Source organism: Podarcis bocagei (genome assembly GCF_964188305.1).
Source record: "Podarcis bocagei genome assembly, chromosome: 7".
NCBI classification, from domain to species: domain Eukaryota; kingdom Metazoa; phylum Chordata; class Lepidosauria; order Squamata; family Lacertidae; genus Podarcis; species Podarcis bocagei.
Window position 1 is genome coordinate 31494122 of NC_138132.1, and position 25385 is coordinate 31519506.

Below are 25385 nucleotides of genomic sequence, written 5' to 3' on the forward strand. Positions count from 1 at the left end.
AGGTAGGCTACATCCACTGCATTCCCTTCATCTACCAGGCTTGTAATTCTGTCAAAAAACGAGATCAGGTTAGTCTGACATGACTTATTTTTCAGAAATCCATGCTGACTATTGGTGATCACAGCATTCCTTTCTAGGTGCTCACAGACTGTTTGCTTAATGATCTGCTCCAGAATCTTCCCTGGTATTGATGTCAGACTGACTGGGCGGTAATTATTTGGGTCCTCCCTTGAGGGTCCAGCTTTGAGGGTCCAGCTCTTGCTAAGGCTTGTAAACTCTCTTTCCAAACGCACCCCATCCACCCAAACATCGTACATGTGCCTGACTACACTGCCCATCCATTGAATGTGATCTAGAAAAGACAACTAGAGCTGCATGTGGGCACAGTAAAGTTTCCACTGATGCAACTTCCTAGGTTGGTATGGCAAGCAGCTATAACAATCGGTTTTAGGTCAACTAGGTTTTGCATAGAGTAGACCCATTGACATTAATGGATCCATCTTAGTCATGCTCATTAATTTCTACTCTGATTAAAACTAAGTTGACTACCACCCTAATTGCCCTAGGCATCCATTGGCTTTGAGTAGAGAAACCAAGGACATCTGTGTCAGGGAAGTGTAGCTGGAGTTTTGGAGTGTTCATTGCCTGTATCTATGGTTGCTTCTAATGGGTATTGTATGGGCAATCAATCCGGAAGATATTTGTATTTCAAGGAGTTAGTGATCTAACTTGGTTACCCTTCCTGCCTCTGTTTGCTTCCCCTTCTCTATCTCTTGTTCAGCTCTTTGATGGCTGAGAGGAGCCTTTAATGCCCTAATCTGTGGAAGGAAGTGATAGCGCTGGGTACCTTCACCTTCTTTGATGTTAGACACGCTTCTTTGATGTTAGACCAGTGTTTCCCAACCGGTGTTCCGCGGCACACTACTGTGCCGTGAGACATCGGCTGGTGTGCCGTGGGAGGGAGGCGGGCGAGAGGCGGCGGCGGCGAGGATCCGGCGGGGGTGGGGGGAGCGGGGGCCGTCGCGCGCAACCGAACTCACTTGGCGCGCTGCCGGCTTGTCCTCCTTCAACCCGGGTCGGGCCAGGCCTGCTCACGTCCCCGGATCCCCTAGCAGCAGCCGCACGCTCTCCAAAAGCGCAACGCTGCACGCAACCGCTCGGCCAGCTGGTGCTCTGCGACTCCGCCCTTTCCCCTCCCAGCGCCGGAGGGTTCGCGCGACTGCAGCTGTTCCCTTTCGCAGCGCGTGGGAAACAATTCCAGGCTGATTGCCTTGTGCCGAAAAGCACCGCCTCTCCTTCCAGCTCAGGCCCGGGCCGCCGGCTCCCCGAATGACGTCACGGGGGCGGGGCTTTAATGGTGGTGTGCCGCGAGATTTTTTTCCGGTAAACAGGTGTGCCGTTGCCCAAAAACGTTTGGGAAACACTGTGTTAGACACACAGTGGGGCACCGGGAGAGGTGGCTAATGAATAATCTGCATGTAGCCAGTTGAGCAAGCCATGTAGGCTAACAGGCTATCTATCTATAAATCAGATGGTGTTGGGCATAGTTTCTGAGAAGCTCATGCATGGACTGATCGATTGCAAAGCCGTGCAAACCTAAGGCTACCTGGGGAAGTTGCTTCGCCACTTTTTGAGGGCTTCCAAGTTGCAGATTGAAGTGCTTGCTTGGTAATGTATATAATGCTTGCTGTTTAGAATGAAATCTTTAACCTTCTCACTCACGCTGAATCTCATTTTAAAAGAACCACCTTGCATTTGGAAAGACAGGGTTTTGTCAGTGGCTCAGAAAATGGAGGCAGCCTGCCTCTGAATCACAGCTGGTGAGGAATAATGACAGCAGTGGGCTGTTACCTTCCCATCCTGCTGATGGGCTCCATAAAGGTATCCATCCAGCAGGCCACATGCTGGAGCTCTTCTGATCCAGCATGACTCTTCTTCAGGTCCCCAGGACTTCAAAAGCTTGCTCCGGTTTTCAGAACATCACTAGTCCTCATGGCTGACATTCCGAATGCCATAGCTCAACAGACCACTGCAGGTAACCGCAGTTTGAACTCAAGACTCCAGGATCTCTCCTGTTCCTTTCTCATCTTCTTGCTTTACCCCATTCCTTCTGCTCTGCCTCTCCCCTCTCCATACTCTCCCCATCATCTGTAAGTAAGGAACTCAGCATGTGTCTGTATAAACAAAGTAACATTTATTTGACCTTTCGCATTACACAGTTCGCTAGGCAAATAAAATATTTGTTCAGTGACTTAAAGGAACTGATATGCTTGGCTCTGAGCAAGAGAGGAGCTGAGTCTTGCGAAATACCAGTCTGGTTGGTTGGTCCTGCATAGGGGCCCCTAATGGGACTTTCCCTCAGGATGCTGGGCAAGGCCAGAATGGTCTGTCTGTGCTGCAGATGCTGTGGAACAAGTAACAACATGACCTCCTGATTTCCCTTGGAACGGGAAGTATTAAGGAAGAAGTGGCACTTAAAGCCTGTTTGGGCTCTTTCTGCCCTGGAAGAATTCCCGCAAATTCTTGATTTATCTGTAGCACTTTCATTGCAATTAATTTCCTCTGAGTTCCCTCCTGTTTACAGGTCAAGTTTATAGTCCAACCTTCTTCCTCTAAGTTGTCCTGGGTGATGCAAGTAAGACAGCGATCCCATTTCCCCCTGAAAAACAGCCATTTGTGCCCAGAGAGGAGGGGAGTGCTTGTCCCGAGGTTATGCATCTTCATAGCTGAGTGGGAATTCAAGCCCAGATCTCCCTGCACTCTAAACCACTGCACTGGGGATTTTCACATTGCGAGATTGAGAATGGTAGCTACGTTCCTATGAAAAATGGCATGTTCATCACAACCAATCTTCCCTTGCAATGGAGCACTTGATAGTGGAGCTCTGCAGAGCTAGCCACCAACTATCACCCACCTGAGTGTGCACCCAGACTGCCCTGCAATGTGCAGAGAGCTGAAGTGGCATGCGCATGGCGATTCCCCAGGATACAGACTGATGAGGAAAGGGTTCCTGACACAAAGCAAACTTGAAAAAAGGCCTATCTCCCTGCCATCTTTTAAGTCTGCATACCCTCCTGCTCCATCTGAACACCTTTACCTTGAGCCTGTTGTATGACCTGAATCCCTCTTCTCTTGCCTGCTTCACTATCACCTAGCGTGGTGCTCTTGCAGCCTCTGCAATAGACCCAGTTTCAACCCCAGCTCTGATTCTCAAGCCTTATCTCCCTGCAAGGGAGATCTCCTTTGCAAATCTTGCAAAGGCTGCTCTGGTTGTGCCTTCCATGAGGTTTTCCGCCCCAGCTTCCACTCCCCCTTTTGTATTACATGTTTGCTGAACGCTATTGATTTATGGTTGTTACTTTTACCCCCTTCAGGGAGAAGTCCCAGCCTCCTTTTAAGTCAAGCCCTCTCCTTTGAAGAGCTGACTCTTGTCACTCAACGCTCTCTTTGTTTTCAGTTGCCGGTGAACTCGCTCAAAGCAGAAAAGAGAAATAACTTCCTGGACAAAAGAGCAATAAGCATGCCACTCTCTTGACCTCCCAGCCAAGATTAGCAAAAGATAAGAGCCTGGCACCTGGTTAATTTACTGCTGAAAGGCAGCAAATAGCTTTTTCTGATTTTCAGGTTTGTGGCCAGTTCTCCTTCCCTCCCATATACCTGGAATGGGAACTCATGTTTTCAGAGGACTGGGCTCCTGTACCTTCAATAGCTGGAGGACTGAGGTACTATCAGCTGATGTGCCTGGCATGAGATACTACGCTTGCTGAAGTCCCTTTTATACATAAAAATTAAGAGTACAGGAACACTGTCCTCTTTTGCAGCTGCCTACCCTATTTGCGGGACGCGGGTGGCGCTGTGGGTTAAACCACAGAGCCTAGGACTTGCCGATAAGAAGGTCAGTGGTTCGAATCCCCGCGAAAGGGTGAGCTCCCATTGCTTGGTCCCTGCTCCTGCCAACCTAGCAGTTCGAAAGCACGTCAAAGTGCAAGTTGATAAATAGGTACCACTTTGGTGGGAAGGTAAACGGCGTTTCCGTGCGCTGCTCTGGTTCGTCAGAAGCGGCTTAGTCATGCTGGCCACATGACCCGGAAGCTGTCTGCGGACAAACGCCGCTCCCTCGGCCAGTAAAGCGAGATGAGCGCCGCAACCCCAGTGTCGGTCACGACTGGACCTATTGGTCAGGGGTCCCTTTACCTTTACCTTATCCTATTTGCAGGGCAACAGAGCATAAAAATCACTTGCTTTTCTTCCTGGTTGTGCTGGAACCTTTAACAGCAGCCAAACTTGCAGAAATGTTGCAGGTGAAGCTTTCTCCCCATCACCGGATGTGAGTGGTATGAAAACCTTCCCTTGCTTAAATCCCCTCCATCAAAGTCTAGTGAGGTGGTCAGATACAAACGGCTCACAGCTCCTGCACCTTTAATGGGAAGAAACACCTGTTGATATTTCCTCTTCTACATAGCAATTAAGGTTGCAGGATCCCTCTCCTCCTTCCCCATCTGCTGACCCTGGGGCCTAGAGCTGAGTGAAAAAGGGACTTCTGAAATTCTCTGCCCTACTTGCCAGCAGAAGAATTGGAGGGGAAATTCCACTGAATAATCTTGGAGGGTAGAGAAATTCTCCAACCATTTCTCACCATCTGCAATGGAAGCAGCTCAATCCCCCTTTTCTAACTTTTGTTGTCGTTTCTGCTGCCGCAAAATGTCTCTTTTTGATTGAATTTAGTCTACTGAGGATGGCAGGTTTCAGTTCTGAGCTGCACTCAGAACTGTGAGTGAAATTATTACTTACTCTTCTTTTCCTCCATTAACTCCCGTGTTATCCTGCTGGATTCTAGTTTCCTACCCCATTGTGATTATTGTGGGAGCAATTTTTTTCCCTTAAAAGACTGCCCTCATTGAAGGTCACCCACAAGAAAGGTCTCACAGAGAAATTTGTTGAATTCATAAGAGAAGCTGTCAAGCTACACCAGAAATATCTGGATGCTGATGCGCTTGATTGCCATGGAGGCAATTGTTCAGCATTAAAATGCTTTTCGGCTTGGTTTTGTCCTGGAACTGTAATAATCTTTGATTTCTGACAATTAAGTGCACTGGCTTACCCTCTTGGATGTTGGATGCCGGATTAACAGTGGAGTTATGAATGTTTACAGCTGGGGTTGGGAACCTCAGGTTTGCAGGCCAAATGAGGCCCTCCAGGCCTCTTTCTCTGCCCCCCAAGCCTCTCCCTGGGCTATGCCCACTCCTAGGTCACACCCTCCACCAGCCCTGTGGCTGCCTGCCTCAAGTGCATTTGTCTGCTGGAATGTGTCCTTGAACTGTGCTTTGCCTCTTGCTTTCCAGATGGTGAGGTATAGAGAGAGGTCTGTGTGTAAACCTCTGACTTTTGTATGGCTGGATTGTTCATTCCCTACAAAGAGTCACATCCACCACTTCACCTTCCTTTATCTCTCACCCTACCTACCCACCCACCACTAGCATGCAGGCTCTGGAAGGTTCTCCGGATAGGAATGCAGCCCTTGGACTGAAACCTTTCCCGCCCCTGGATTTCAAGCATGAAATTGCATGACTTGAACAAAGTTAGTTGCACCCAATTCCTTTGCTCTCGTCATGATCAACTGGATCAACCCTCAGAGGTGTGGATGATCAAAGCATGGCGCTAATAAACCAGGGTTGTCTAAAGACCATCCCAGGACAGACACACAAGAGCCCTGGGCTCTCTTTGAGGGACAGCCACAACTCTGCCACAAGAAGCAGAGTGCATGCTTTGCATGCACAAGATCTCAGGGTGTCTCCAGCACAATGATCTCATTTAATAGGCCTGGGAAATATCGCTGCCTGCAATCTTTGGAAACCCTCAGTCAGTCATACAGCAGTTGGCTAAATGGACTAATAGTCTGACTCAGCAGGAGTCAGCTCCCTGTGGAAAGTCATTTTGTCAGGATAGCTCCTGTCCCACAAGTAAATTGTTAGATGGGGCAACCCGCAGCACCTTGTAGGACGGCACCCAAGCAATTTTGCAAGCCTATCCTACCTCCTGCTGAGAAGGATGATTTCTCCATGGTGTGGCTATTTTGCACGCACAGGCAAGGCTGCAGGTCCAAACTTGTCAAATCCTGGTAAAAACTGACAGAAGGACCATAGCTCAGTGTCAGAGCATCAGATCTGCATGCAGAGGGTCCCAGATTCAATACCTGGCATCTCTGGGTAGGCCTGGGAGAGCACCTTGCCTGAAACCATGGACAGCCACTTCCAGTCAGCCTAGGAAATACTGAGTTAGGTGGGGCGATGCTCTGACTGAGCCTGAGAACCTTAGGTTGGGTTCCCAAGGATGGTACAGCGAAGGATGTTGAATTTACCTAATGCTAAAGGATGGGTCAGAATAACTCTTGCAGCAGAACACTGAAGCAAATGTTCACCTGACTCTTCCTTATTATGCATATGCATTAGCTGAGTAATGTTGTTTGGCCCTGAAGTTCTACCTGTCAGGTATTTTGTAGACATAAGCCTGAGGCTGAGAGAGAAAGGAAGATTCCTTGTGGTGGACAAGAGATTTTTGAAGTAGGCATTTTCCAGCTCACAGTCCAAGCCATCAGTTCTAACGTTGCCCCACTGAACTCAGCAATCTTCCCTTCTAAGTAAACATGCTGCAGGATAGCTTTTACCGAGGGAAATGAGAACCCCTAATTGTTGGGTGCTTTTCTATAATGGTGGCCCCCTCTTTCTCCCTTTCAAAGTCCTTGCCCCTCCAAAGCGCCATGTCAAACCTGCGCAGCTTGTTGAATGAGGTCAGTTCTGCCTCACACCCCATTCACGTCAACAGTTGCTTCAGCTAAAGAACTCTCCAGTGTGCTACAACTCCCACTCTGTGAGATGTTGCCAAATAAGGGTGGCGATGTGCCCTACTTTCCAGAGGACACTCTCTGTTTAAAGGGTTGTCTGGTTTAAATTTAAAGACCTCTAAGATGGGAGAGCAGGAGGGGTCTTGAAATTGCCCATCAACAGTCAGTACCTGGACAGGAGGCTGAGCAGGAACATACAGGCTACCTGGTCATGGTCTTCCCCACTTCTATGGGATGTATTGCATATCTACTTGAAGTATAGCAATTATTTACAAATGTGCATTTACATGTATATATATACATTAACATGTGCAAATTTTATGTAAAGCACTTCATTCTTTCGTCCTTTTCTTTTTTTTGGTAGTGCATAAATGATCACCTTATAATTGCTGAGCAGTACAGAACTCTTACAAAACAGATAGGAAGCCCACCTGAGAAACAGCTCTAGTTCATCAACACCCTCAGAATCCCTTATATGGTTTCTTTTGCATATGGGGAAACCTCCTATCTCATTTAGAAATTTGCTTTCAACCTAATCTGGTTGAAGTTTCAGGCCTTAAGCAAACTGTCCACCCCACCAATGAGGCATATTACAACTCTTTTTGGCTTCCGATGAAAGTCCTCAGAGGTTTCCGTCAAAGTAGAACCCTCAAACCAATTTGGAATGCCATGTTAGGCAGGATTTCAGGGGCAAGTCAAACCGCTACCAGAATAAAGCCTTCTTTGCAGGGTGCCTCAGTCTGGTCCAGGAAGGAAGATGGCTTCCTCTCTGGAAAGCACCCGAGTCCTTGTATTATTCTCACAGAACTTCACTGGGCACAATCCTTCCTTTAGGGAAAGGTCTGGTAAGGAGTGTGTAACCAGTTTTCCCCAATCATGTGCCCTCCTCACCAGTTAGGCCTGGGAAACATGGCCAATGACCAGGGGGTGTTGAGAGCTGTAGTCTCTCAGCATCTGGGAGACACTGGGGTTGAGGAGGCTGGTGTAAACAGGACATCAAGAAAGCATTTGTTCTTGGCTAGCCCCTACAGCAGGCTTTCCCAAAGCTGGTGCTTTTCAGATGTTCTTGAACAACAACTCCCACCATCCCTGATTATTGGCCATTTTGTTTGGGGCTGGGAATTCAGCAACACCTGGAATGCAGCAGACTGGAAAAAGCTACTATACAGAGATATCTAAGGCTGTGCCCCTTTGGTTGTGTAAACACACCTATAGATGGTGCAAATGCCTCCCCACAACTTGAATTTTTTTCTTGGCTTTCCTTGAAATTGCTAACTTATTCTGCCTGAAGTGAAACCTCCAAATTAACTTTGAATTTCCTTTAGGTGAAATTTTGGTGAAAAGGTTGAGCTGAAACCAACCTTTCCTTCTCATCATTTGTTTTTGGACAGCATTAACTAAACAGTCCCCCCCCTCATTGATTCTGCAACACTCTATAAACTTTTTAATGAGTCAGAGCTATAAGTCATTAGTTGCTAGGAGTTTTCTGAAGACCATAACAGATGTTTCACATATGTGGCTCTCTTAGCCAGCAGCCCATATTATCATCTCTTCTGAGAAAGAGCAGATGTTAGGATCTAAAGGGCTGCAACTTCTTCCAGGGATTGTACAAGTCAACATCTTGTGTTGTGCGTGCTTTGACCATGCGTCTTCAGTTTAGTAAAAACATGTAAACAGGCAAGGAGGCTTTGCCTTTAGGCCTCAACAAAACATGACGGTGCTTCCCCTTTGTGGAAAACTTTGGTGGCCACACAATGTAGAAGGAAGACTTCTGTTTCAAATCACCCTTCCTTGCCCCATGTTCCTCAAAAGCCACTTGTGTGTCGCAATGAAATAATCCAAATGGCAGCCGGCCATTTTGGATCTGTCCTTTCACGCCGCCTCAGATCAAAGTCAGGTTAGGTGCGGAGGCTCTGAGGGCCTCCACCTGTGTGTGCTTCCCTTTCCCATAATGTGGTTGGTCCAGTCTTGCATGGCACTGGCAGGTGGATGCCTTGCTGTAGGTGAGCGACCTCTTCTTCTTCTGGCACTTCTGTATCGAGCGGAACACCCGCTTGCAGATGAGGTAGACAATCTCGCAGACAATGAGGACGATGCAGAAGGCAGACGCCCCAACCATGAAGTAGGTGAAAATCTTCTTCTCCGTTGGCCGAGCGATGTAGCAGTCCACTACATTGGGGCAAGGCTTCAGATCGCACTTGACCAGCTTGGGCATGTCAAAGCTCTCCCATATCCTATGCAGGAGGTAGAGGAAGACGATCTCGATAGCCAACTTGAAGAAGAGGGTGAGAACATAAGTCCACCAGAGGCCACCATGTTTCTTGCCAGTATCGCTGTAGAGTTTGGGGCAGTTCTCTCCATTCTTTAACCGGTTTTTCCTCTCCCTCTCCTCACGGTAGGCCACATGCATTATAACCAGCAGCGAAGGGCAGGTGACAAAGATAAGCTGCAGGGCCCACAGCCGGGTGTGGGAGATGGGGAAGTAGTGGTCAAAGCAGACGTTGGTGCATCCGGGCTGACGGTGGTTGCAATCAAACTCCTTCTGCTCATCCCCCCACACTCGCTCAGCAGCCACCACATAAACCAGGACTCGGAAGACAAAGACAACAGAGAGCCAGATGCGCCCAAAAGCGGTGGAGTATTTGTTCACCCCGCTCAGCAGGCCCTGTAGGGTCTTCCAGTCCATGGTGACGGACGTCTGTGGAGGTCCTGCTCACTTGAGCCTGGAAGGGAGGAAAGAGAGAAAAAAGAAACTGTGCGTAAAAAAAAAAATATTATTTCAACACTTCAAGATGGCGCCCCATACATTTGTAACCAATAACTGGCTGGCTGTTTATTCAAGCACTCAGGGTACCTGCCAGAGCTGGCTCTCTGAGGTGGTGAGGGATGAGATGGCTCCTCCTTCCATTACACCAGTGTTGGGGAACCTGAAGGCCAGGAGCCCCTTCTATCTGTGCCTCACCCAGGCCATACCCCTCACCAGCCCTGCTTCTCATCCTCCTTGATTGTTTTTTTCCTGGCTGGAATGTGTCCATGATCATACCTTTTGCTCTCCTGGATGGAGGATGGTGAGGTGTGTGTGTGTAAGCTAGACTACGGTACAAAGCAAACATTGACATTTGTTGCTTCACCTACTTTTACTTTTGCCACTGGCCCTGCCAAACGTGCCCCCTCCCCCGAAAGGAAATTGGCCCTTGGGCTTAAAAAGGTTACTCATCCCTGCATTATTTGCATGGAAACAGATCCAACTTTCACTTTGGTCTTTTTTCAACACTGGTAATGGGAAGACGACAGGCTGACCATGCGGCCCACACAGATCTGCCCTCCACTTCCTCACTGCTACTCCCTGCCTCTCAGTATCTGCTGCCTGAGGCATCCGTGCCACACAGCCTAAGGGTAGGGCCAGCTCTGGGACCTGCAGGCTGTCTGGCTAGGGAAGGGCATTCATTACAAGGGGACTAACTGAGGAAGTCTCCTTCCATCAGTGGGCCAGAGAGAAGGCTGGCCATACTCCTAGTCCCTTATAGATGTCTTTGGGCTGGATTTACTTTCTGGTCTAAACAATGAAGACACTTTCTTGCTGGTGAGATGCTGCTTTTTGCTCCATCTGTCTTTACCTTGCCATATCTTCAATTGCATAGGGAGTAGACCTATTAGACTTTCCGTCTGCCCAGCCATTCAATTTTATACCACCTACTGACAAAGCCCAAAGTAACTTATTTCAAAGTAAAATATTTCAACTATAAAACACACTGCAGAACTGCCCAACACTCCAGATTAGACTACTGCGATATGTACCTGGGGATTGAGGAGGTCACCTGAATGTTTATGCTCAGACAGTGTCTGGGGCTGGTTTTAATTGGATGGAACAGTATTCCCCACAATTACACTTCTAGGGTTACACTGCATCATGGATTCTGTAGTCCTCCAAGAAGAAGAAGAAGAAGAAGAAGAGTTTGGATTTGATATCCCGCCTTTCACTCCCCTTCAGGAGTCTCAAAGCGGCTAACAATCTCCTTTCCCTTCCTCCCCCACAACAAACACTCTGTGAGGTGAGTGGGGCTGAGAGACTTCAAGAAGTGTGACTGGCCCAAGGTCACCCAGCAGCTGCATGTGGAGGAGCGGAGACGCGAACCCGGTTACCCAGATTACGTGACTACCGCTCTTAACCACTACACCACACTGGCTCTCTAACAAGGCTTCACTAACGCTCGTGCACACGTGTTTTGGGCTGAACTGAACTGTTGTGGGTTTTATAGTCTCAGATCTTTACAAAGTATAATATTTACTTTATTTCACCTAAAGTTCTGGAACACTTTTCTGTTATGGAGGAATGCTAGATTTTGACCCAAATTCTGTTATGGGTCATATTTGTCAGCAATTCTCATGGAAACATGAAGAGGTGAATAGCATAATCTGGATTTATCTAGGCCTCTTTATTAAGCACACAGATTTACTCTTTCTGAAAGTGTTGATGTCACAAGATTTATTAACCTGGGCTGGCAGACAAGCAACAACAATTCTTAGTTGATTAATTCTAGCTTACTCACAGTCTCAGTAGCTTCTTGGCACTTCCTTAGAATAATTAACTTACAGGCCAAGGACGTAATCAGAAAATAGGTAAGTAGGAGCAAGGGTTTTGGCTTGACACACCCTGTTTTGAATTTAGCACCTGGTGGTCAGTCTGGGATTCACAAGCCACCGAGATGCAGCCCTCATGAAGTACCATGGACATGAATTAGAATCTCATAGCCAAATAATGACCTCTTAAATTCAGACCTAGTACTTCTCAGGTGCTTGGGAAGGCCCATAGCTCAGTGACAGAGCATGTGCTTTGTAAGCACAAGGTCTTGGGTTCCATCAGGGACATCTCCAGGTGGGGACATTCAGGCAGAGAATGTCCCCTGCCTGGAGAGCCCCTGCCAGTCAAGTGTTGGTGATATTGCCAATGGTCTGACTCAGTGTAAAGGTAAAGGGACTCCTGACCATTAGATCCAGTCATGGCTGACTCTGGGGTTGCGGCGCTCATCTTGCTTTATTGGCCGAGGGAGCTTCCGGGTCATGTGGCCAGTATGACTAAGCCGCTTCTGATGAACCAGAGCAGTGCACGGAAACGCCATTTACCTTCCCGCTGGAGGTACCTATTTATCTATTTGCACTTTGACGTGCTTTCAAACTGCTGGGTTGGCAGGAGCAGGGACCGAGCAACGGGAGCTCACCCTGTCGCGGGGACTCAAACCGCTGATCTTCTGATCAGCAAGTCCTAGGCTCTGTGGTTTAACCCACAGCGCCACCCGCATCCCTACCTGACTCAGTGTAAGGCGGAGTAATTGCTTGAGGAAGGGTGGTAGCTCAGAGCAGAGCCCATGCAAAAGATCCTAGGTTCAATCCCTGGTATCTGCAAGTAGCACTGGGAGAGTTTTCTTTCTGAAACCCTGGAGAGCTGCTGCCAGTCAGCGTGGATGCTACTGAGTGAGATAGCCTGATTTGGTGTGAGCCAGCTTGTTTGTTTTGCTCCCTCTGACTTGTCAGAATCTCATATACAGTGGCAGAATGCAAGCATTGGGGTTGCTGTTAGGGGCATCCAAAATGCATCCCTCATCCCATCTAGGTCAGGTTTTTCCAGGACAGCAGTAGCTCTTCCTTTAAGCAACCTAATTAGATTTTAGTCAGCTGTCTAACCAGTCTTTCCCTTTCATCCCTAGTGGTGTGCACAATCCACCCACTTAGCTTTTTACCCTCTGGAAGGAACACACCAGAGTGGTGGAATAGGTTTCCTTTTAACTCTTAGTTCCCTAGCTTCTTTTTCCATTGAGATTCCATGGGGGGTTAAATGTAGGGATGGGAGAACCTGTCACTTTCGGCTGCTCTCAGTTTCTCACTTTTGCCATCTTAAGTTCAGTTCTCCATATTTCCAGGTCAGATTGCATTTTTAAAAGGTCCTTATGAAAATCCATCAGAATTTCAGCGCAAATTTCTCCTAATGTACACACTTTTGCAAAGCAATTTATCCTAATAAGGTGCTGTTTCCATAAACTGTACAAGTATTTTAATGAACACTTTACCTTAATAGATGCATTTTTACACACATTACTTAGCTGGGGAATTTCAACGCAAATTCGGAGAAGTGGGAATTTCATTGAATGACTGTGCTTTGGAATACTTATTGTTTCAGAAAGTGAGTCAGGCAGGTTCCAGAGGTCCGTTCTTAACCTGAAACTGTTCTTAACCTGAAGCACCACTTTAGCTAATGGGGCCTCCTGCTGCTGCCATGCTACTGGAGCACAATTTCTGTTCTCATCCTGAAGCAAAGTTCTTAACTCGAAGTACTATTTCTGGGTTAGCGGAGTCTGTAACCTGAAGTGTTTGTAACCCGAGGTACCACTGTATATGTTTGCCTGTTACTCTGGGCTCCTTTGGGAGGAAGAGTAGGATATAAATTTATTCATTAAATTATAAGTTAAATAAATGTGAACTGAATCAAAATTCTTCCCCCACCCCTAGTTAGATACTTGTCCTTTGGGTTGTGTACTTGCTTTTTTTTGCCAAGCGCATTTCTACTGTTCATTTTAAAACATTGTGTTATTGCATTGCAATTTTATATGTCTATTATTATATAACAGCAAGGCCAGTCATGGCAAACAACGTGCAGTCATTCGTTAAAGTAAACATGTGGGTAGGGAAAGCCCTGCCAACATATGCTTTTAATAAGGAGAAAAAAAGACATTTCTTTTTGAAGAATGGCCATTTTTCCTACGCACTGAGCTGCAAAATCTGATCCTGCTTTGCCATGTTTTCCACAACCGAGAGGCTCCCAGTTCCCCAATCTCAAGAAATTTACCACAGCCAAAGGCCTATCAAGAAGTCAAGGCAAGCTTAACCATATCAACGTATGCATTTAAATACATATTTTGAAACTAAAGTAGTCAATTTTATGCCTATATTGAGAATAAGGAAATTTGGGTGTTTCCCCTGCAATTAAGATGTCTGTTTGCTCTGCTTTTACAGTGGGCAGTCCTCTATTTGAAGCAGTTCTCTATTTGTATGGTATTTGTACAAGATCAGATTAAATATAAAAGGATTTTAACAGTCCTTACCTGGGCAACAGGCCCATGGAACTGCATTTCTCTTTATATTATGTTCATGATTTCTAAATGTGATAAATTAGCACATGCAAGAATTTTCAAAGGAGGGACTTTTGTCTGGGCAGCAGCAAGGGAAGAAGTGGGTAACCCCCTATCTGCTGCAATCCCAATAATTATGTAACATTCCCTCCATGAGCTGTCATTTGCATCTGAAATATCACACAGGTTAAATGCAGAGCTACATGGAAGGTTACGTCTTGGTGGTTCGTTCTTGAAAGACAAGGAGAAGGGTGCCTGCCTATAACACATGCCCTCTCAATAAATAAGTGACCCTGAGTTTCTTAGTTCTTGCAGGCATTTCCTGTGCAAAGGTGAGAGGTGCCAACTGGATGTGGCAACTGTCTGGCATCAGGAGGAATGGACTGTCTTCTGCAATGTAGAACACATGGGCTGGGCTGCCGATCCAGCGAGACTAGAGAACGAGATCAGAGCAGTTATTCCTGAAGGACAGGATCAGAATGGTAGAGAACATGACAGGAAGAATTTTGTTTGTGTTATTTTAAGGGTCTTCTTTGGCGTTATTGACACCACATTTAGTTGACTGAAAACCTTTTCGAAGACTAAGGCAGCAAGAATCCTGATCTTTTAGTAAAATATGTAAAAGCTTGCTTCATTAGATTAGTGCACAATTTCTGTATAATAACATGCTGTGAGATCTGAAAAGTGGGTCTTTTTATGGGCACATGAAATAAAACGTGGGTGTCTAACTTTGCTGTAATTCTGTTTGCTTCTGTTAATATTACAAGTGCATGTTAAAAGCAGATAACATGCACAAAGACTGTGCAAAGGTATTGGTTAAAAAAATAATTGTGGCTACTGCATCAAGCTTAAGTGTGGCATTTAATTTGGTGTTTCAGGCTTTTTGGGGTGCTATGACTTGCAAAGGTGTGTTTAAAGGAAGCCACTTGTACATCTGATTAAGTAATGGTATTTACACAACTGCTGGAGTTTGATTTGCTAACTTGTAAAATCAAGTTGGCTTGCTTATGACACATCACCGCAGGCACAATTATCTTAAATGGGGCACCCATAAGTTGTAAATTGCCGTTTTGCTTGACTTCTACCTGGGATACCAAGAAAATAATGTAAGCAATGGGCTTCTCCCAAGGTATGTCAGATAGATGGCAACAGTGAGATTCCTGAATTGCAAGGGGTTGGATGAGACTAAAGTGTTCTCTGGATGTTAACCAATTTCCATTATGTGATTCCAGGATGGCTCTCTGCTCCTGTGCCTTTAACAGCAGCTGGACACAGAAACTCAATGGTCAAAGCTTTCACTATTGGAATACCGCCAGGAAAAGCATCACCTGCTAGATTTGTTTGTGCCAGGTGGTCAGATGCAAAAGTGGAAAGGGCCACTGGACCTTTAATAGTTCTGTGGAGGAGGGCATTTTTAATTTGCAGGAGAAGAATCACCTTCTGAATGTCTTTACACACCTATTAAAGACACAGCAGCCCCACTCTGTTGCATCTGGCCACCCTAGAGTGAGGACATATTTACATCCTTGGTGTATATACTCCAGTAAAAGCAAACAGTTGGTAGTTTTAAAGGTTGCCTCCATTACCTGAGTGTTTTGATTTTGGAAGTCATCCAATATATAATCTCAAGAGTTTATTAACAGCTAAGGTATTGTCAAATACTATATAACCATTACTCATCGGGTCTGAAATGTTTGCATGCAAAATAATGTAACCAACCAACTTCCACCCAAACAAACAGATAGAAACAAGGTCACTGAAGTCTTCTTCTTTTGCTCGCTGACTCATTTAATGGGCTTAAGCCTTGCTTAGATTGAATTCCAGAGAAGCACTGACATTTCTCCAGTATGGTTGCCAAATGACCAGAAAAACAAAGGTTCTAAGCCTTAAACAGCACCTTGATCTGGACAAATCAACAGAGAATATTTTTACAGCAGCCTTCCCCAATGCCATGCCTGCAACTTTTATTTATTCATCTTACTACAACTCGCATGAGCCCCAGCAAACACGGCCAATAGTCAGGAACTTAGTAGCCACAAACATTAGAGGGCACTGGGTTTGTTGCTTTTTGAAATACAGTCATCTACCAGCATAGTTTGCTGATCCAGTTGCTGATGCCGGCAGAGGAGCAGGGGCCAGTGGAAAAAGTTGGCAACCCTACCATCCATTGATACTGCACTCTCACTTTTATTTGGTTTCTGCCATTCCTCTGCCTAGCTTAATACTTGTGTCTTAAAACAGTAATACAGTGGTACCTCTGGTTAAGTACTTAATTCGTTCCGGAGGTCTGTACGTAACCTGAAACTGTTCTTAACCTGAAGCACCACTTTAGCTAATGGGGCCTCCTGCTGCCACCGCGTCACAGGAGCACAATTTCTGTTCTCTTCCTGAAGCAAAGTTCTTAACCTGAAGCACTATTTCTGGGTTAGGGGAGCCTGTAACCTGAAGTGTATGTAACCTGAAGCGTATGTAACCCGAGGTACCACTGCCCTAGTTGAGGGCAGCCAATGTTTAAAAGTACCCTTCCCCTTTGCTTTTAACAGCACATGCAGACATGGGATGAGGTCAAGCTTTTCCTGGCCTGCGAATAGATGGTGTTGGGAAACTAACCGCTCAGTTTCTGTTATTTCAGGTTTTTGTTAACAACACAGGAGCAGGGCTAGTAAAGCAACGGCAACCCTGATTATAGCTTAATCTTAAGTGCACTGCTGCAACTAAGCAAACAGACAGGCTTAGTAACTCCCAGCACCCCCTAGGGTGGGACATGGGTGCCTCCACCTTTAATAGCAATGTAGCTGAAGGCATTTCAGCAGGTGCAACTTGCATGCAGAGCTACACCTGCTGGAATTCCCTCATCTAGAGCGCTCTCCTCTTTTGCATCAGGCTGCTCCATCATTACCTTGCACCTCAAATCTCGACTGGGGAGGGGGAGGGCTCAAAAAGAGCTGCTTCTTTAACAGGATGCACGTGACATGTTTTCTGGTCTCACAAAAACCGGCCCAGAGCAAACAGGCTTGTTCACCATTACTGTGCTTTTGGCTCCTGCATTCCAGGCAGTACTTAAATGGGAGTTAGCTGGTGAGCGAGTGCACTGCAGGTGAGCTGATAATCTAACCTTCAGGCCTGAAAGGGGGGGGGCATTAACCTCTTAACTGCTGGAGCACCAGGGACCCATCTGCAAACCATGTCTATTTGGCTAACCATGTCCCACTGTTTGGGCAAGGGCAACTATGCCTGGCCGCCATAGGTGATCAGGAATTTCATGCAGGCGAGCGAGCACGTTGATGCCAGGGACAGAGTGCTCTGTCCCTCCTTCACCAGGCGACTGTGCTCCCATGCTAGCTGCAAAGGAGAGAAAGAGAGCAGGCTATTTGACTCTTAGCAGACTAGTAACTTAGGGCCGCCATATTTCAAAAAGTAAACACCAGGATACCCTGAAAGTTGTTGAGCTTTCCAAAAAGCGATTTTTTTGATTGATTTGTCTAAGATCCAGAACAAAGCGCCACCTTTTGGAAATTTCCCCCGGATGTCAATTCCGCCTTTGAAATCCTGGTAATGTCTGGGAAAATCTGGAAGTATGACAGCCCTAAATTTCATAGGCTTAGAAGCAGGGGAAACTTCCTTGTACTGAGTCAGCTGTTGGTCCATCTAGCAGCTCATTGCTGTCTGCACTGACTGGCAGTGTCTCCCCATGGTTTAGTTTGAGGACATTCCCTGTAGACCTTCTGCATGAAAGCAGATGCCCTAGCACTCAGCAACAAGTCTGGCCTAGTGGAAACAGTGATGGAATTGAGACCTGATTGCAGACCCACTACAGAGGCTTGTTCTAAAGATTCAGAGAAGCTATGCCCCTCTCAGCCCCCTCTTTCCCATGTGACAGGAACTGAAACTACAGTGCTACCTCAGGTTACATACGCTTCAGGATACATACACTTCAGGTTACAGACTCCACTAACCCAGAAATAGTGCTTCAGGTTAAGAACTTTGCTTCAGGATGAGAACAGAAATTGTGCTCTGGCGGTGCGGCAGCAGCAGGAGGCCCCATTTGCTAAAGAGGTGCTTCAGGTTAAGAGCAGTTTCAGGTTAAGAACGGACCTCCGGAACGAATTATGTACTTAACCCGAGGTACCACTGTATAGCAGTCTACCCAGCTAGCAGGTCTGTTACAGTTTTGCAAGAGTAATTTGCAATTAGAATGTTTTATAAATAGATAAAGGTAACCAACAGGACTCAGTTCAACCCCATAGTCCCCAAAGCCAAGACAAATCACCCTCACTCTTCCTCAAATGATTAATCACAATGCTTTGCACTGATTTATCATTTTCTGAATATTCTTCAATATATCTTTGATTATATTAACACCAATAGCTTTATAAATCATCCACATACCTAGGTGCTGCACAAACATTAAAAACATACCCAGTTTACAACTGAGTAATGCAGGCTTACAATAATTATGCCAGTGACTTTTTCAACTGCTCTTTAAAGAAGGGAGCTGCCCCCCCCCCTCGTGGCCCTTCAGATGGTGTGGAACATTCCAGATCCCTTAATATTTTATTATTGACCATATTGAGTGGGGATGATGGGAGTTGGAGTCCAGTAACATTTGGAGGGCTATGGGCCTAGCCCCACTCTTTGATTTAAGGATAGACCTAATTTAGCACGGATGGGCAACTGAAGCTGAGGGAGAAAGGAGCTGGCTTAAAAGACACCTGATGAATGCATGACTGAGGTGAGACTTGAACCCAGACCTTCTCAGTTCACGGCTCACTTCAGGGGAAGCAAACATGGTACCCTTCAGATTTTGCTGGACTACAACTCACATCATCTCCAGCCACTAGATGATGGGAGTTGGGCTCTAGCAACATGAGGAGGGCACCACGTTGGTTGCCCTTAGCTTGCTTTGTTGTTCTTGGGCAGTATTAAAAGCTTTTCAAACACATACACACACACGTGGGAAAAAAATAAATACAGTATACAAATTTAGGGTTGCAGCCAATCCTAGTTTTGCTCAGAGTAAACCCATTGAACTTAATGGCCATGACTGACTAAGGAACATTAATGTCAATAGGTCTACTCTAAGTAGGACTTGGTTGGATACCACTTATGATAATCACTTTCCCTGTATTTCTTGGGCTTGATACAATATATAGTAAATTAATTGCTCTTATTTTCAAGATTGATAACTCAAGTCATGAGCCTACTTCCATACGTTGTAGTGGTGAGAGCCATCTGGATATGGTCCAATGTGCTACTTGCTTGCAGCTAAGAGCTTGGCTCCTAAGCCAGACTGGGGTGGGCCTACAGCCAGGCAGAAGCTGAATTTAAATATGAAATCTCTTCAGGTGACTGTGAGCAAGCCAGGCAAGCCATGGGCAACAGAATAGGGGCAAATTAATGATTGGATCACGAGACAAACATCCTTTGCGCCATCCCCTTTCACCTAATGATGCTGATTGCTTGGCTGTAGGAAGTTTTCATGCATCACCTAATTAACTTATGGAACTCATTGTCACAGGATGTGATCACAGTCATTAGTTTTGACTAGTGCCAAAACATGTCCTCTAGTTTCTTCAAACTTGTCCTCCCCTGTGGAAAAAGGCTTCAACTTTTCTGCCTCTTTTTGAGGGCCTTTTAGAATTCCTTCCTAAAAAATACTTTAAAACAAAACTGATGAACAGCTGTCAGGCACACTGTCAACAGCCTCCCCACCTTTTCATGCTTATTACAGGAGTAGGGAATCTTCTTCAATCCAAAGGCTACATTACCTAGTGGGCAACCCTCTAGGTGCTGCATGCCAGTGGTGCATGGGGCCAAAGGTAAGTGTGCAGGGCAGTTATACAGCTTTTACCGTTGTATAACTAGAATAGACCGTGTCCCTATTTTCCATGGATGTCCCTGATTTAGAGAAGCTATCCTGGTTTCTGATTTGATCCCGGAATGTCCCACTTTTCCTTAGGATGCCCCTATATTTTTCCCTGAATAATATTGGAGGGTATGCCAGAGGTTTCTGCACAATACCCCCCCCCACCCTTCAAACAGGCAAGAGACATTATCACTTCTCACGGACAAATTCCAGCCAGGCAAAAATACTCTCCACTAGGGCAAGAGCAGAGCTTTATGCCCTGGGCACACGGGCCTTATTTGATAGTTTTAGAATGCCCTTTCTTTTCTCAATATTTGCTGAAGAATGATTAAAAGCGCGCGCGCGCACGCACACACACACACACACACACACATGGGAAGTATTTGAAACAATGCTTGATCTGATGGGTTGCAAAAAGAAGAAGCAGAAGAGGAAGAAGAAGAGGAGGAGGAAGAAGTTTTATAATAAACAGGTCTATTAAAAGCTGTAAGCAGTGATCCATAGATGGAACCTCCATAGGTAGAAGACTACCTTTGGATACCAGATCTTGCCTGCTGGTGCAATTCCTGGAGATATCTAGCAAGCCCCTCTTGAGAACAGGATATTGGACTAGGAGATCTTTGACGGACCTCTGGTCTAATCCCAATTTTTATTCTCAAAGGATTATGGCTCATAGCCCCTGCTTGTGTGAAATAATAAAGAAAAGGCGAGTGATGGTAGAAATGTATAAAATTATGCGTGACATGGGAAAAGGGGATAGGTAACAGTTTTTCTTCCTCTTTCACAACACTGGAACTCATGGACATTCAGTGAAGTTGAGTGTTGGACAGATGACAGAAAACGCTTCTTCACGTAGCACATAGTTAGACTATGGAACTCACTCCCACTGGAGGCAGTGATGTGTCAGCAACGTGAATGGCTTTAAAAGAGGACCGGGCAAATTCATGAAGGAGGAGAGGGCTATTGTTGGCTACTACCCAGGACGGCTATGCTCTGCCTTCATGGTCAGAGGCAGGAATGCTTCTGAAAACCACTTGCTGGAAACCACAGGAAGGAAGAGTGTGCTTCTGCTTGGGCCCTGCTTTTGGGTTTCCCAAAGGCATCTGGTTGGTCACTGTGAGAGAGGGATGCTGGGCTGGATGGGCTATTGGCCTGCTGCAACAGGTTCTTCTTATGTTCTTAAGAGAATGCCTTTGAGCATGCGCAGAGTGCCTTTCTCAAATTGCTAATGTTGAACAAGTTTGGGATTAAGGCTTAAAGTCAGGGGCTGTAACTGATACCAACTGCGAAAGTAAATTGTGGCTGGTTCCCCTGTGTGCACTCATCACTTGATGGCTGCCACATCACAGGATGAGCTGCATGTGTGAACGGGCTCACTAGTCAAGCCTCGTGAACAAACACAAAGGGAGGGGACACAGCTTAGTAGTACATGGTGTGCTTTGTGTGCAGAAGGCCCAACTGCCAACATCTCTAGGTAGGGCTGGGAAAGACTTCTGCCTGAAACCTTGGACACCTGAGCTATATGGAAAGGGCTGTGGCTCAATGGTAGAGCATGTGCTATGCATGCCAAAGGTCCCAGGTTCAATCCCTGGCATCTCCAGCTAGGAGTGAGAGAGACCCTGAAGAGCTGCTGCCAGTCAGTGTAAGCAATGTTGAGCTAGATGGGCAAATGAGCTGACTCTATATAAGGCAGCTTTCTATGTTCCTGTGTTCCAGCACTGCCTATAAGAGGTAGGGCTGGGAAAGACTCCCTGTCTAAAACCCTGGAGAGTGGCTGCCAGCCAGTGTAGAGAGTATTGAGCTAAATGGACCAGTTATCTGACTTGGTATAAGGCAGCTCTCTGTGTTCTAGTGCTGCCTATAGCAAAACCCACTTGCCTCCCTCATCCCTTTTCTAGGGCCAACACTTTGAAAAGTCACCATTCAAACACCTGTCCTTAGTGCCGCCTCAGCCATGACACTTCTCTCTGCTGCAGGCCTGACCCAGCCCTCTGTCCTTCTACCTTTCCTAAACATCTGGTGATAATAGACTTCCTCATAATCTCACCCATTCTTCCCCTCAGTAATGTCAGGGTCCCTCAGGGTTAACAGATGTCTTTTGTTTCAAACCCTCAGTCTCCTAGAACTTTATTAAGGCCCTTTTATTTCAAAGGCCTAGCCTTCTGGGGAATGCCAAAGGGCCATTTGATGGCTCTATCAGTGCCTTTTATTTTCAACCCATCCCCTATATCGGGGTCTCTAATCTTTTGGGGGGCCTGAGGGCACATTTGGAAAGCTATCATGAGCACCACAAAATGCCCATTTCCCAGAGGAAAACCCTCCGAGATACCCAAACAACCCACACAACCCTCGACAAATAAAATACAGGCAAAATAGCCAGTCAACCCTCAGAAAAGGCAATCCCCCAAAGCCAAACCCCTCATTTTAAAGTTATTTTTACTAACAACAGCAGTAATAATAACACCGGGGAGAGCCAGGAGGCGGGCACTAAGGCAGATGCCCAAGGGCACCACAGTGCCCACAGATGGTAGTTTGTGGACCCTGACCTAAGTGGTTCTCACCACCAGCCTCCTTTGTAAGCAAATGCGGGTCTGAGACTCTACCTGTGATCTACTCCTTAGGGCGCAAATCCAAGAGGCACTAATATCAATGTGTAAATATGAAGTAAGCATCTCCTTAGGGGCCAGTGTCATCTGGGGGTGGGTGGGTCGACTGCAGACTGGTGCAGGGAGAAAAGGATTAAGCCCTGCCTACAGGCTCCACGCTGAATCGGGGCCCCACACGGTTACGCTTCCCTTGAAAATGCAGCTAGCATGAAGCACGCACTAACAGTAACTTTAAAAATGGACAGATCCTTTACATGGGGCTGAATTCTGTTGACTGCAGCGAGACTTGCTTCCAAAAACTGTGCATACAATTGCATTTACTTCTTAGATCGTGAAGTCTTTTCTTTCTTTCGCACTCTCTCGTAACAGAAGGATTGAACACATGCCCAGCTTTTTCCTACTGAAGTCAAAGGTGCTTTCAAATGATCATGCCCCCATTAAAGAACTGTCAGCCTTCCACCCCCCACAAAGATGCTTTCTTTTTTTAAGTCCTAAAGACCTCCCTGCCCCCCCCGCTTTAGAGTTCAGATTCTCAGCCCCAACAGCCTCTAAGGTGCGTCAAGCCACTTACAGAAAAGCATAAGAGGGTTTAGTAGGCACTTTCTTTATAACAGACATTTTAAAAAAGCCTTTCCTTTTAAATAAGAATTGCCAACCAGGTTTGATTTGTTCTTGGGCAAGCCGTCAGGAAGATTTCTTCTAGGCAGATCTAACGACCACGGTGTTATTGGAGCCTGAGCAACGAAAACGCCTCGTTCAGATGCTATTCACTCAGAATAATCTGTGCCACTTCCTCGATCCACCGGTATAAAGTTAAATTCTACTTACCAACTCAGAATCTCCCTTGATCTCCCTTGCCAACTTCGGCCAGAGAAAAGCTGGGAAGTCTCCCTGGAGGCAAGACCCCGTAACTTTAGGGTTTATGCCATAAAACTTTCTCCCCGTCCTGCATAGGGAAGCGCCAAAAAAGCCGGGCTCATTGCACTGTAAGGAGCTGCCTTATTTTTGTGTGAGCAATAAGGGTGTGGTGCCTCTTGGGTTGTGCAAGAAGAAAGGAATCCTTTCTGAGTTGTGAAGGGGGTGGCAGAGAGAGAGGCTTCGGCTCAGCCGGTTTTCTGCAGCTGATGGGGCTGCAAAAGTGCATACGGGACCCAGAGGCGGTGTGGGACAGCCTAGCACACACAATACCCCTTTCCTCCCCCCCCTTTCCTTTGGGATGCCACACTCTTTAAAGCTGGTGTGTGTCAAACAAGCCTGTTAGGGCAAGTTGCAGACTAGGTGCGAGAGCAGCTGCTCTTTGAAGATCATGATGGAATGTGGGAGGGAACAGATTAGCATAGCTGCCAATTCTTTTCTTTTTTGGTCTTAGTATTGAGATTGCACCATCAGGGTATACACAATATTTTTCTAGGAACTCTAACCAACAAAGACCCAAAGCACAGGAGACAATAAAGGAGAGGGAACAACCACACAGCTACAGAAGGCACTTTGGAGGTCCTAGTCCACCCCTTTGCTCAAGGGGTGGGGAACAGTTTTCAGCTCAAAGGCTGCAATTCCTTTTGGGGGGCCCCACATGTCATGAGTCGGTGTGGCCAGAGGTGAATGTGGGTGGAGCAATGCAGGCAAATTTTACCTCTGTACAGTAGGCTCATTTCCACACACTCTCTCACACCCCTCTCTATCCTCCACCCATGGAAGCAAGAGACATTATCACAGTTCAAGGACACATTTTGCGTTCAAGGAGGGTGCGAAGCAGGGCACTAGGGGGCGTGGTGAGGCTCCTGGTGGCTGGATAGGCTTGGAAGGCTGCATTTGGTTCCCCATCCCTACCTTAGGCTGAAAAAGAGTTCATGGGAACTCCAAAGCAGGCTTGCAATATTTCTGTAAATCACAATTAGATATTTTCCGAACAGTCCAAGTGTAATTTCTATGGTAGTTTATGGTGGGCTTGGTGCTATTCATCCATGTGAGGTTTCCACAGCATCCACACGGCATTATCCTAATCAAACTACTGTCCCATATGATCCCCAATTTAATCCAAATTTACCGGTTTTTTGTATTTTTTTTAAAAATCGGATTTTCCACCGAAATGGTAAATTCCAATTAAATGTTGAGCAGACGCATACCTGCATGAGCGGCACCAAAGGCACCATAAACTGCCCTGAGGAAAGACCTCCTCAAAGATACCTCCAGTTTTTATATACATACTTCAACAGGGGCTGGTAACTTTTGCATTGCATATATATCCTGATATTTTCAGCAATTATTGAAATCAATTAATCAGCTAAAGTTGATGGCCCAATCTCACTTTGGTACTGGGGAACCAATCACATCTAATAAGCAGTTACAGATAGGTAGCCGTGTTGGTCTGCCATAGTCAAAATAAAAAAAAAATCCTTCCTGTAGCACCTTAAAGACCAACTAAGTTAGTTCTTGGTATAAGCTTTCGTGTGCATGCACACTTCTTCAGATAGTGTGCATGCACACGAAAGCTTATACCAAGAACTAACTTAGTTGGTCTTTAAGGTGCTACAGGAAGGATTTTTTTTTATTATTATCTAATAAGCAGTGTCTGCAAATGCCGACAACCATCTTTTATATTAAGGTGCCACTGGGCAATTTTTTAATTTATTTCGACTGTGTCAGACCAACACAGCTACTTACCTGCATCTTTTATATTGTGATGCTTTGGTTTGCTGCTGTTGCTGCTGCTGTTATTTAGTTGTTGTTTTTAAGGCCACATTCCCTTCAACTACTAGATAATGCTACTCAGTTTGGTTTGCCTTATTTTTCCAAATACACCACCTAAAATTAACCTCTTGCTTTGTTAATGTAAAAACTGTGCAGCTTCTCTTTCCTTCTCCTTTGCACGTACCAAGGAAACTGTATTTTGCCTAAGGATGGAGCTGTCTCCAGTAACATCTGGATTTTAAATTTTCAAAAATTTA

General features: G+C 46.1%; 1 protein-coding gene across 1 annotated transcript; it reads right to left on the bottom strand.

Moving 5' to 3' along the window:
* Positions 1–7143: 7143 nt before the first annotated feature.
* Positions 7144–23714, bottom strand: GJB3 (gap junction protein beta 3). The gene is made up of 2 exons (XM_081202176.1): positions 23266–23714; positions 7144–9564 (listed from the first exon to the last, which is right to left on the bottom strand). The coding sequence occupies exon 2, from the start codon at positions 9525–9527 to the stop codon at positions 8724–8726; it is 804 nt and encodes a 267-aa protein (XP_081058302.1). The 5' UTR covers positions 9528–9564; positions 23266–23714; the 3' UTR covers positions 7144–8723.
* Between the last annotated feature and the right edge of the window lie 1671 nt (positions 23715–25385).